Below are 12,479 nucleotides of genomic sequence, written 5' to 3'. Positions count from 1 at the left end.
ACAGGAGGGCTTGAGGGAGGGCAGCAGGTCTTGTTGCGGGGCCCCTCGCAGCAGCCGTCTCCCCATGCAGCCCTGCCCCTTTCTGTGTGGGTGAGCGCTGTGCTGGGAGCAGGGGGCGCTAAGCCTTTCCTCCTCCTGGCCAGGGGTGAATGTGACAACGCCAGCGCAGCTGGGGACGCTGCCCCTCTCCTCCACACAGCTCCAGATCGACCCCGCCCTGCAGGAGTTCCAGCTCGTGGACCTGTCCAGGAGGTTTCTGGCACAGAACTCCTTCTGGACATTGCCTAGCCAATTCCTGGGCAACAAGGTGAAGGGCCGGGACTGGGCAGACCCTTGGGTGGGGAGGGGACAGCAGCCTGGGAGGGGAGGTGGCAAGTGGAGTAGCCCATCCCTCCGCTGGCACCGTCTAGGGCACAGGGAAGTGCCTGCTCTGCTGGGGGACTCTGGGGCAGGAACGGTGCCACTGCGCATGGCAGCCCAGTGCCGCGTCCCCAGGGGCCTGGCGACTTTGCGGCCTGGCTGGTGTTGGAGAACAGAGGGACCCTTCCAGACACGCAGCCAGCAGCAGCCTCACGTGGGGTTAGAACAGGGGCGAGGGCTCTGGCTGTACCTGCCCATGCCCCAGGAGTGGCCCCTGCTGGCTGGCTACACACGGAGGGCGCCATGGTGGCCTGAGGCCCTGTGGAGGGCGAGGGAGGGGCTGGCAGGTGGAGGGACCATCTCTGGGTTCTTTGCAGGGCTTGCAGGACTCCCCTGGGGCTGCCAGCTCCCGGCTGCACGCTGACCTGAGCTCTCTCACTGGTTGCAGGTGGACTCCTACGGCGGGTACCTCAGCTTCCAGGTGCGCTATGGACTAGCGCGCGGCCAGTCGGAGCCCGTGCAGAAGTCCAGCGTGTTGATTGTGGGGAATGGGCAGAAGCTCATCTACCGGGTGCAGGTGCCCACCCAGCCATCGGTCATCAACCAGCGCCAGATTCATTTCACAGAGGTGGGTCTGCTGGAGAGGCAGCTGGCCCCACGTGCCCAGGGAGGGCTGGGGGCCTCCGTCCCTGGCAGCATGCTCTCTCAGCTGCCCGAGCCGATGAGCATGTGTTGGGGTGGCGTTCAGCCCACTCACTTGGCTTCCAGTAGGGCTCTTGCACCGTGCGGTGGGTGCTGATCTGCTGCTCACGCCGGCTGACCCTGCCATGCCCGGCTGGCCCCTTGCAGCGGCGGGAGGGAGGCCCGGCTGGGCGACCGAGGCTCATTCTGTGGCTCACCAACTGCCCCTTGGACGCCTGTTGGCAGCTCCAGGGCAGGCAAAGGCAGCGGGAAGCTGGGGTGAAGGAGACGGGATGCTGAGACCCGCCACTTGTCCTGAGCTCCTTAGCTAGGCTGTCCCGCACTGGGCATGATGCCCTCAGGAGAAACAAAGTTTGCCTTGGCTTTCTCCACCAGCTCCTTCCTGGCCCCTTATTGCCAGGAACACATGCCAGGGGATTCCCTTGCTCTCCAGTCACTGGGGAAGAGGTATGCGGACATGGTAGGTTGCATCCAGTGTGGTTGTCAGAGCCATGAACGGGCATCTGGAGCTGCTGTGTGCCTGGTCCTCTGAGTGCAGTGCTGGGATGCCCCTCCCCCGGTCCATATTGCCCTGCGTTCCCGGCATGCACTCGGGGGGCAAATGCGACATTGTCCCTCCCCTGGGCCTTTCCCAGGAGAACTGGCAGCATGAGTCGGGTGCCCCGGTGAGCCGAGAGACGCTGCTCCTGGCCCTGCAGAACCTGGAGAGCATCCTGGTGCAGACGGTCTACGACAACAAGATGGCGAGCGTAGGGCTGAGCGACATCGCCATGGACATCACCACCATGGAGCTCACTAGCCAGGGCATGGCGCAGGGCGTCGAGGAGTGCAGGTGCCATCAGGAAACTGCCCGGCTTGGGTGGGGGAGTCTCCTGCTTCCTAGGAAGCTCAGGGCCCCAACATTCTGGGCTCAAGGAGCCGTGGGCTGGCTGGTGTCTCTCTTCCCTCTGGGCACTGTGTAGCCGGGACGTACCGTTGCTGCAACAAGGCCGGGGCCCAAACTCGGCATGCTTCCTTGTGACAGGGCTGGGCCCCTGCTGCTGTGCTGCGGGACCCCCGCGTGCTGTGGATCCCCCAGTGCCTGCCATGGGTACCCCCTGCGTGCCATGGGTACCCCAGTGGCTGACGCGGGTCCCCCCTGCATGCTGCAGGTCCCCCCAGTACCTGATGCGGATCCCCCAGTGCCTGATGCGGGTCTGCCCTGCATGCCATGGGTACCCACTGTGTGCCAGGGGTTTCCCAGTACGTGCTGTGGGTCCCCCAGGGCCTGACGCAGTTCCCCAGCATCTGCTGCGGGTCCCCCCTATGTGCCATGGGTCCCCCTTGTGTGCCATGGCTCAACGAGTAAGCAGGAGGGCCCTTCAGGGAGTCACAGAATCATAGAATATCAGGGTTGGAAGGGACCTCAGGAGGTCATCTAGTCCAACCCCCTGCTCAAAGCAGGACCAACCCCAACTAAATCGGGAAGAGTGCTGCGAAAAAGCAGGAGGGCGCTGCGGGGAAGCAGGAGGGTGCTGTGGGGAAGCACTGGGGACTGTGCTGGACCCTCAGCTCTGGAGCATCCCAGTCCCGAACTAAGGAAGGGCAACTGCCCCAGGGCATGATCCATGGGCCCCGCTGGAGCTGCAGGGAGCAGGCTACAGCTGTCTTTCTGGCAGGGGAGCCCTCTGTTCACCCCAAGGACCAGCCTGCTCTCCCCAGCCCCTAGTGAGTGGGGAGGGGACCACGCCGGCTGGCTCCCCTCCCCCACTGTGGAGACCTGTCTGTTGCCGCCATCACCCCCTGTGCTCTGTCCTGGCTCAGGCTCCATCCCAGATGGGATGCAGCACCCTGGGCCTGCCGGATCTCCAAGGGGAACGTCAGCTGAGCCCTGGGTTTTCCGTAGCCTGGGACTGTCCCACTCCCTGCGGCCAGCTCCTCCTGCTTCCTTCCAGGTGCCCCATCGGCTACCTGGGCCTGTCCTGCGAGAGGTGCGATGCCCGCTTTGAGCGGGTACCCGAGGGCCCCTACCTCGGCACCTGCTCCGGCTGCAACTGCCACGGGCACTCCAGCTCCTGTGACCGGGTCTTCGGCTACTGTCTGGTAAGGAACAGGGCCTGGTTACTGCCTGGCTACAACCTGGCCTCCCCTAGTGACGGGAGGGGAGGGGCAGACACCAAGCGGGATGGAGCGGGACTCTGTGCATCGCCCACTCCTGGGCGCTCTCCTCTAGGGCATGTGCTGGCTGGACCTATTCCCGGGGCAATGCCAGGTAGACCGTGGATGGTCAGTGCCACCCATGACATGCCCAGTCCAGTGCATGCTGGGGCATCTGAGCGCAGAGGGGAGTCACTGTGGGGAGCGGGCCTGTGCTCCCTTGTTCAGGGTGCGGTGCTGCACAGTGCGGGTGGCGTTGCCTGCTGCGGGCACCGTGCCCCTTGCAGCTTCCTGGAGCCTCAACGACCCACCTCCTCCCTCCCCCAGAACTGCCAGCACAACACAGAGGGGCCTCAGTGTAACAAGTGCAAACCTGGCTTCTTCGGAGATGCCACCAGGGGCAACACCACGGCCTGCCGGGCCTGCCCCTGCCCCTACACTGACTCCGCGCGCAGGTGAGTGCTGGGAGCGCACCGCCCCGTGGCTCGCAGGGCATGGGTGCCCCATGGCTGGGCTGCTCTGTGCCTGGCTCCGTGCTCTCCGGGGGCACGCAGGGCGCTAACCGTCTCCACTTTGCTGCCTGCAGGTTCTCCAACACGTGCTTCCTGGACACAGACGGGCAGGCCACGTGCGATGACTGTGCCCCGGGGTACACGGGGCGGCGCTGTGAGAGGTGGGTCCCTGAGGCACTGGGGGAGCAGGGGGGATGTTTGCCCAGGGCACTGGGGCGTTCTCCTAGATGGGGAAGGCTGCAGGGAGGGGTAAGCTGAGGGGGCCTGCTGGGCCTGGTGTGCGGGGGGATGGGCAGCAGGGATGGCACTGGCTCCATGGGAGGGAGAAGGGCAGGGGTTGGCATGGACCGGGGGAGCCCATGGGGAACAGGACACTCTGAGAGCTCTCCCGCAGTGGGAGATGGATGGGTGCCCTCTGGGAAGTCGGGGGTCAGGGAACCTGCCCTATAGAGGGGACATCCATGGCATTGCTCCAGGCGGGCCTGTCTGACCTGGCATCTCTCTCAATTCCCCTGTAGCTGTGCCCGTGGCTACGAAGGGAACCCCATGCAGCCGGGCGGGAGGTGTGTGACAACCGGTGAGTACCCCCATGTGCCCTCTGCCAGTAAGTGCCCCCGGACCTTGGCACTGCGCTGGTCTCATTCCCTGCTCTGCTCATTGGCATCCCGGGAGAGAGACCTCAGCCTCGTCCCTCGCCTCAGGCAGGGGCTGTGCCTGGAGCCTTCCTGGGGGTGCTGTGGGCTCTGCTGGGGATCCACAGCCATCCCTAGGGTCGTGTCCAGCCCCTCAATGAGGAGATCGACAGTCTGGATCTTTTCTCTGGGCAGGGTCTCTGCAAACATCATGTTGCCCTTGGGGGAGCCCCCAAACTGGGCCCTGCCGTGCCTGGCTCCTGAGCCATGCGTACCGAGACCCCTACGCCATAGCCTTGAGCCTTGTGTTTGGGAGCCATCAGTGGGGCAGGACAGAATCACTGTGACCCTTGAGGGAGCCCCTGCTGGCGATACCCAGCTCCCTTACTCCATCCCCTCATGATCTTATCTGGACCCAGAACACCCCAGGGCGCGATGGGCACTGCAGCTGCTGAATAGTGCCGTGGCCCCATCCCGCTGCGGTGCCCCTGGCTGCACAGAGACCAGCCAGTGCCAAGCAGCCAGGGCTGCCCCACGGCGTGGTAGCGGGAGACGAGTGGGTTGGAGGTTGGGTGAGTGTCTGACTGGCTGCAAACCCTTCTGCTTCCCCAGCCCAGGAGTTCATGAAGTGTGACAAGCGGGGGAGCAGTGACTCCACAGGAGGCTCCTGCCGCTGTAAGGTAGGTACGGTGCTGTGCGGTGCGGTGCTGTGCGGTGTGGTGCTGCACGGTGCCCTGTGGTGCAGTACGGCATGGTACAGTGCAATACTCGATGGTCTGGTGCAGTGCAGTACGGGTGGTGTGGCGCGGTGCAATATGGTTTAGTATGGTACAGTACAGTGCAGTACAGGGCTATGCAGTTTCATGGTTTGCGGTGTCTTGCAGTGCAGTGTAGTGTGATGCCGTGCTGTGTGGTGCGATACGGTGCAGTACAGTGTGATACTCTATGGTCTGGTGCAGTGAAGTACAGTGTGGTGAGGTGTGGCGTTGCATGGTACAATTTAATATGGTGCGGTGTGGTTTGGTGTTGTGCGGTGCGGTGCAGTGCAGTGTGGCCCAGCGCTGTGTGGTGCTGTGTGGCCCAGCGCGATGCTGTGCAGTGCGGTGCAGTGTGGCCCAGCGCTGCGTGGTGCGGTGTGGCACAGCGCAGTGCGGTGCGGTGCAGTGTGGCCCAGCGCTGCGTGGTGCGGTGTGGCACAGCGCAGTGCGGTGCGGTGCAGTGTGGCCCAGCGCTGCGTGGTGCGGTGTGGCACAGCGCAGTGCGGTGCGGTGCAGTGCAGTGTGGCCCAGCGCTGCGTGGTGCGGTGTGGCACAGCGCAGTGCGGTGCGGTGCAGTGTGGCCCAGCGCTGCGTGGTGCCGTGTGGCACAGCGCAGTGCGGTGCGGTGCAGTGTGGCCCAGCGCTGCGTGGTGCCGTGTGGCACAGCGCAGTGCGGTGCGGTGCAGTGCAGTGTGGCCCAGCGCTGCGTGGTGCGGTGTGGCACAGCGCAGTGCGGTGCGGTGCAGTGTGGCCCAGCGCTGCGTGGTGCGGTGTGGCACAGCGCAGTGCGGTGCGGTGCAGTGTGGCCCAGCGCTGCGTGGTGCGGTGTGGCACAGCGCAGTGCGGTGCGGTGCAGTGCAGTGTGGCCCAGCGCTGCGTGGTGCGGTGTGGCACAGCGCAGTGCGGTGCGGTGCAGTGTGGCCCAGCGCTGCGTGGTGCCGTGTGGCACAGCGCAGTGCGGTGCGGTGCAGTGTGGCCCAGCGCTGCGTGGTGCCGTGTGGCACAGCGCAGTGCGGTGCGGTGCAGTGCAGTGTGGCCCAGCGCTGCGTGGTGCGGTGTGGCACAGCGCAGTGCGGTGCGGTGCAGTGTGGCCCAGCGCTGCGTGGTGCCGTGTGGCCCAGCGCTGCGCGGTGCGGTGCTGTGCTTTGCAGTGCAATGCGACCCCGCTGGCCTGGGGAGCACATGGTGGCGACAGGGATTTGAACAGCAGAAGCAAAAAGCAGAAACGAGTACTTGGGTCCTGCCTTCTGGGCTGTCGGGCAGGGCCTGCCTGGGGGCTGGGGGATGCACTGAGAGGTTTGGGGCAGACAGCTGCATTCGGAGCCCCCAGGGCTCCTGCACCACGCCCTCCCGTAGGCTCAGGGCCTGGCCCCGGCCACTCCTGTGTGCCCTCTGCTGGCTCCATGCCAGGGGCTTCATCCATTCTGGGGGTGCTGCAGGGGCGTATCTGTTCCCCGGAGTCAGGGAGGGAGAGGAGGGGACCCCCAGTGCCCGCTTGGAGGCTGTGGCCCAGCCCAAGTACAATGACCCTCCCCAGCCATTGTGCTGGACAGCTGCCTGGCAGACGGTGGCCAGCTCTGCCATCTCCGCAGCTCGCCTTCAACCGCCCAGCTGTGCCCTGCAGCCTGCGGCCTGGAGCGGCACAGGCTAGTACCACTAGCATGCCCCCTCCTCCATGCTCCAGGGTTCCCAGACAGACACAGCGCTCCCTAGGGCCCTTGGCACTCAGCGCCAGGACTTGTGGGTGCTGTGCCCACCTGAGAGCAGTGGGGGCCCCTTGCCAGAGGCCCAGGCCAACACTAGATCGGTCGGATCCCTGGAGGATGGGCTGTATTGGAGCCAGACCAGTGCCCCGGAGCACGCAGGAGCCCCTGGCCCTGCCAGGCTGGGGCAGCGTGGGTGGGGGTGCAGTGGGAGCAGCCCTGCTGCGTGCCCAGCCTGCCCGCATCTCTCGGTGCCATCCCTCCGTCTCTTCTGCAGCCCAATGTGGTGGGGCGTCTCTGCAACGAGTGCACGCCTGGAGCCTTCTACCTGAGCGACCAGAACCCCGACGGCTGCCTGAAGTGCTTCTGCATGGGGGTGTCCCGGCAGTGCGCCAGCTCCTCCTGGAATAGAGAGCAGGTACCGCCCGCAGGCAGGGCCTCCCCCCAGAGACCCCCTCAGGGCAGGTACCGCCCGCAGGCAGGGCCTCCCCCCAGAGACCCCCTCAGGGCAGGTACCGCCCGCAGGCAGCGCCTCCCCCCCCGGAGACCCCCTCAGGGCAGGTAGCGCCCGCAGGCAGGGCCTCCCCCCCGGAGACCCCCTCAGGGCAGGTACCGCCTGCAGGCAGGGCCTCCCCCCAGAGACCCCCTCAGGGCAGGTACCGCCTGCAGGCAGGGCCTCCCCCCAGAGACCCCCTGTCCCGGAGTCCCCGGGCGATGCTCTGGAACTACTCCATTCAAAGCCAGTCAGGACTCTGGGGGAGCCTCCTCTCTGGGAGCAGCCTGTCTGCAGGGCAAGAAGCTTCCACAGCTTCCACCTTCCTGGGTCTGACTTCGGAGCATTCAGCGTCCCCTGCCCCATCGTGCACTTCCCACAGTGAGTCCGCCCAGGCGGGGTCCTGGGGAAGCCAGAGGGTCCTGCCTCCCAACTCCGCAGTCAGCCGTGACTCTCAGCCAGCCGGGAAAACAGAAGGTTTATTAGTCGACAGGAGCACAGAGCACCTCCCCACCCAGAGAGCCCCAGCGGGCAGGTACCTGCTGCGGGCAGCGCCTCCCCAGCCAGAGAGCCATACCAGGCAGGTACTGCCCGCAGGCAGTGTCTCCCCAGGCAGAGAGCCCCACCGGGCAGGGGCACGGCCCCATCAGCTAACCTTCACCGGGGCCCATAGATTTGCCCGTGTCAAGCGCTGCCAGCAGGCAGAGCCGTTCGCTGGCCTGCCCCCCGTGTCCTTGATGCAGATCAGTGGGCTCACCCCATGGCAGAGATGGAACCCCCAAGAGGGCAGTGAGGCGCAGGAGAACCCAGGTGTCCTGTTCCCGGCGTCGGGCCACCAGCTAACAATGTTTGTGTTGCAGGTGCGGGCCATGGACGGTGAACAGGAGCACTTCAGCCTGGCCAACCTGGCCAATACCCGCACGGTCAGCGAGGGCATCCGCTTCCCGAGCCATGCCGAGTTGGCCTTTTCCGCCTTCCACTCCCTGCCCCGCGATGTCTACTACTGGGTGCTGCCCGACCGCTTCAAGGGAGACAAGGTGCCCCCCTCCGTTCCACGGTGCCCATAGCTGACACGGCCACCCTCATGGCAGGCTGGGCTGGCAGCATTGCCAGGCCCCGGTGCCCCGTGGTGCTGGGGAAGGGTGGGGGCAGGGGGAGGGCGGGTGCTTCGGGGGGTGAGCAAAGGGATGGAGTGGGGGAGGCTATGCGTGGGGCCAGATGGTGGGACTGGGGAGGCTTTGGGCAGGGTAGGGCAGTGGGATGGAGGAGGGTGGGGGCAGGGCCAGATGGTGGGACGGGGAGGCTGAGGGGGCTGGGGGTGGGGGAGGCTGTTTGGGCGGGGGCGGCTGTGGGCGGGGCCAGGCTGTGGGGTGGGGGTGGCTCTGGGCATGGCAGGGCGGTGGGTCGGGAGGCTGTGGGCATTGGGCGGGGCAGGGGAGGCTCTGGCTGGGGGCTGGGGGGTGCGTGGGGGTGGCTGTGGGCGGGGCTGAAAGGCGGGGCGACGGAGGCTGTGGGCGGGGCTAGGCGACGGGAGAAGGGAGGCGGTGGGCGGGGCCAGGCCATGTCCGTCAGTCTGGCTGAGAGGCGCTGCCCCGCGCAGGTGACCTCGTACGGCGGGGAGCTGCACTACACGGTTACGCACAGCGCGGCGCCCGGCGCCCACCCCCTGCCCAGCCAGCCCGACGTGCTTCTGCGTGGCAACGGCATCTTCCTGGAGCACTTCACCGAGGCTGGCCCCCTGCTGGGGACCCCCACCCGCCTCACTGTCCCCTTCCGAGAGGTGAGAGCGCAGCCGGCCCCCGCAGAGCACCCCCTGCAGGAGCTCCGTCCCCAGGGAGTGGGATGGGACCCCCTCGCCCCCCAGCTCCTGAGTGTCACAGAGCCAGTGTCCAGGGGCCCAGGGCTAACCCGGGGGTACCTGCCGGGGCGCCCTGCCCTCACTCCCCAGTGACTTCTGCCCACTGACTGGCCCGTGGCCCCTGCGGGTGGGGGCGCGTATGGCTGCTGCTTGGGGACATGCCACGCTATAAAGTACCCAGAATCCCCTGCTCCGCTGCTGGCAGCGACAGCTAGAGCGCCCCGAGCTCCAGCCTGCGGTGGCCTGTGTGCGGGGAGCGGGGCTGGCATGGGTGGCACTTTGGGTGGCAAGACGGTTGGTCACCCTGGCGCTTGCTCTGCCCTCCCTAGCGAGCCTGGCGCCGGGCTGACGGGCAGGATGCCACGAGGGAGCACCTGTTGATGGCGCTGGCCGATATCGACCTCTTCATGATCCGGGCATCGTACATGGACAGGCCAGCAGAGAGCAGGTAACGCAGGCGCCGGGGACCGGCCCTGGCTTCGGGCTCCAGCCTGGCGAGGGGCAGCAGGGGCTCGGAGCAGAGGAGAAGCTGTCTTTGCTGGTGTCCCAGCTGTGCCTGTTCTTTGGGGAAGGGGCCAGTCTGCTGGGCTGAGAGACGGTGCCAGCTACGACCGCTCCCCAGCCCATACCTGTGCATCACACGCACTGCACGCATGCGCGCACCACACACACACCACACGTGCACCACACCCGTGCACATGGACATGCCACAAACACAAGTGTGCGCACACCACACACGCACCCCCACCCCAGCCTCACAGACACGCCCGCCGCACCAGAGCGCAAACTCACCTGCATCTCTCAGTGCCCGTGTAGCTCTCTGCTGGTTTTGGGCTCCCCCCGTTCTTGCTCCCTGACGCCATCCTGCCCTTGACCCTGGCAGAGCCTCGGGGGAGACCATTCTTGGCAGTGGCGTGGAGCCCAGCTGATCTGGGGGTTGGAGGCTGTTCCTGGATCCAGCGTGCCAGAGGGCAGTGCGCTGGGACAGCAGGAGAGAGGCTGCTTTGAATTCAGCCATGGTAGCTGCCTCCGCCTGCAGCATGGGTTGCTCCAGGGACCTCCCTTCTGAAGCTGCTCTGTACCCCTCTGAAAGGCAGAGGTGCGTCCCCTCTGCCGGGACAGATAGGCATGGGAGACTCCCTCCTCGGCTCCCTCAGATGGGCCTGGGACACAACTGCCCACGCACAGAGGCTCCAGGATGGAGGGTGACCCTCACTGATCTCGCTGCCTCACCCGGGATCCTGTGGAGTCTGGCTGTGACCCTTGGGAGACCTCGGCCGGGGCCGGGACCTGGCTGTGCCCAGGCAGCCTGGCCCAAGCCTGTCTCTCTGCAGACACTGAGCTCCCTCCTGGCCTCTTGTCTCCCAGGCTCTCCAACATCCACATGGACGTGGCCGTGCCCCATGCCACGGGCCTGGAGCAGGCGGTGGAGGTGGAGGAGTGCACCTGTCCCCCTGGCTATCGTGGCCCTTCCTGCCAGGTGAGTCTGCCCCTGGAGTAGGCAGGAGCCCCACCCAGCGCACAGGGCAGCAGCATCCGCTCTGGCTGGGGGGCAGCCTTCTCCGCAGCATTGGGGGCCATGCAGCAGGGGCCAGAGACGACACTGCCTGGCGCTAGATGGCAGCTGTGGAGCGCAAGCCCACGGCTCCTCTCTCCAGCTGCTGGGCAGCCCAGCTGGAGGGGCTGGTGTCCTGCCGGTGCCAGGGCTGGGCAGCAACGGGGCCCTCACCGGCGTACAGGGGGGCAGGGAGCGGTCCCAGTGTTGGGGAGGCTCTATGTCACCTCAGGTTCAATAGGCTCATGCTAAATCAGTCTGATCCCTGTGTCAGGCTGACCTCACTGCTGCTGTGTGCGGCGCTGACTCCGGGGGCGGGGCAGGTGCAGGGCGGTGTTGCAGCAAGAACAGCTGCAGCCTCCCGGCCATTCTGAGCACAGAGTCCAAAGGACAAAGTTCCCTGGGAGACCCGGAGGGTGGCCGTGGCCTGAGCTGGTGGAGAGGTCTGGGAGCAGCATACCCTGTCTGGCACCAGGGGAAGATCCCAGCCCTGCGTGGCACCGGGGGAGGGTCCCAGCCCTGCCTGGCGCCGGAGGAGGGTCCCAGCCCTGCGTGGCACCGAGGGAAGGTCCCAGCCCTGCGTGGCACCGGGGGAAGGTCCCAGCCCTGCGTGGCACCGAGGGAAGGTCCCAGCCCTGCCTGGCGCCGGGGGAGGGTCCCAGCCCTGCCTGGCGGTTGGGGGAGGGTCCCAGCCCTGCGTGGCACCAGGGGAAGGTCCCAGCCCTGCGTGGCGCCGGGGGAGGGTCCCAGCCCTGCCTGGCGGTTGGGGGAGGGTCCCAGCCCTGCCTGGCGGTTGGGGGAGGGTCCCAGCCCTGCCTGGCGGTTGGGGGAGGGTCCCAGCCCTGCGTGGCACCGGGGGAAGTTCCCAGCCCTGCGTGGCACCGGGGGAAGGTCCCAGCCCTGCGTGGCGCTGGGGGAGGGTCCCAGCCCTGCGTGGTGCCGGGGGAGGGTCCCAGCCCTGCGTGGTGCCGGGGGAGGGTCCCAGCCCTGCCTGGCGCCGAGGGAGGGTCCCAGCCCTGCCTGGCCGCCGGGGGAAGGTCCCAGCCCTGCCTGGCCGCCGGGGGAGGGTCCCAGCCCTGCCTGGCCGCTGGGGGAAGATCCCAGCCCTGCCTGGCGCCGGGGGAGGGTCCCAGCCCTGCCTGGCGCCGGGGGAGGGTCCCAGCCCTGCCTGGCCGCTGGGGGAAGGTCCCAGCCCTGCCTGGCCGCTGGGGGAGGGTGGATTTAGGAACCCACTGGCTCTGTTCTCTCCCACAAGGACTGCGACGTGGGCTATGCTCGCACCACCAGCGGCCTCTACCTGGGTACCTGCGAGCGCTGCGACTGCAGCGGGCACTCGGCCGAGTGTGATGCCGAGACAGGAGACTGCCAGGTGAGCCCTGCCCCGTGAGCCGCCCATGGCTGACACTGCTGTCCTGTGTGGGGAGGGTCTGTGATTCAGCAGGGATGTCCCCTGCCATGTGATTCTGGGCACAGAAATCTCAGCACCTCCTGCTGCTGCGGGTGGCTAGGGCCAGGTGCCAGGGGTTCAAGCCCTGAGTGCCCGACACAGCAGAGATCTACCCTTGCCTTGTGGGACCTTGGGGGATGGGCAGGAAATAGCAGGCTCTGCCAACGTCACCCGGCCCTGCCTGGCCCCTAGCCAAGCCAGCTCCTACAGGTTCCTCCAGTGGGCAGCATCCTGCGCTCTGTCCTGGCCTGGCTGCTCCTAGGGGTTTCTGGTGGGCTTGGAGCAGAGGGCCTGTGCCCAGAGCCATGCCAGCCAGCTCCCCT

At 66.9% G+C, this 12,479-nt stretch overlaps 1 protein-coding gene across 1 annotated transcript in view; it reads left to right on the top strand.

Annotated features, from left to right (window-relative positions):
• HSPG2 (heparan sulfate proteoglycan 2) overlaps window positions 1-12,479 on the top strand; it is a 192,298-nt gene that overhangs the window by 59,131 nt on the left and 120,688 nt on the right. Inside the window, exons 16-29 of the mRNA XM_074933957.1 lie at window positions 144-307; window positions 809-988; window positions 1,698-1,894; window positions 2,997-3,144; window positions 3,526-3,653; window positions 3,785-3,871; window positions 4,229-4,287; window positions 4,955-5,022; window positions 7,081-7,221; window positions 8,157-8,333; window positions 8,897-9,076; window positions 9,484-9,602; window positions 10,523-10,634; window positions 11,965-12,078. Coding sequence (XP_074790058.1) covers window positions 144-307; window positions 809-988; window positions 1,698-1,894; window positions 2,997-3,144; window positions 3,526-3,653; window positions 3,785-3,871; window positions 4,229-4,287; window positions 4,955-5,022; window positions 7,081-7,221; window positions 8,157-8,333; window positions 8,897-9,076; window positions 9,484-9,602; window positions 10,523-10,634; window positions 11,965-12,078 — 1,874 coding nt within the window. The remainder of the gene's footprint in view (window positions 1-143; window positions 308-808; window positions 989-1,697; window positions 1,895-2,996; window positions 3,145-3,525; window positions 3,654-3,784; window positions 3,872-4,228; window positions 4,288-4,954; window positions 5,023-7,080; window positions 7,222-8,156; window positions 8,334-8,896; window positions 9,077-9,483; window positions 9,603-10,522; window positions 10,635-11,964; window positions 12,079-12,479) is intronic.

Source organism: Natator depressus, chromosome 18, assembly GCF_965152275.1.
Source record: "Natator depressus isolate rNatDep1 chromosome 18, rNatDep2.hap1, whole genome shotgun sequence".
Classification (NCBI taxonomy): domain Eukaryota; kingdom Metazoa; phylum Chordata; order Testudines; family Cheloniidae; genus Natator; species Natator depressus.
The sequence above is the reverse complement of the archived record's forward strand: the minus strand, read 5'-3'. Positions and strand labels throughout refer to the sequence as shown.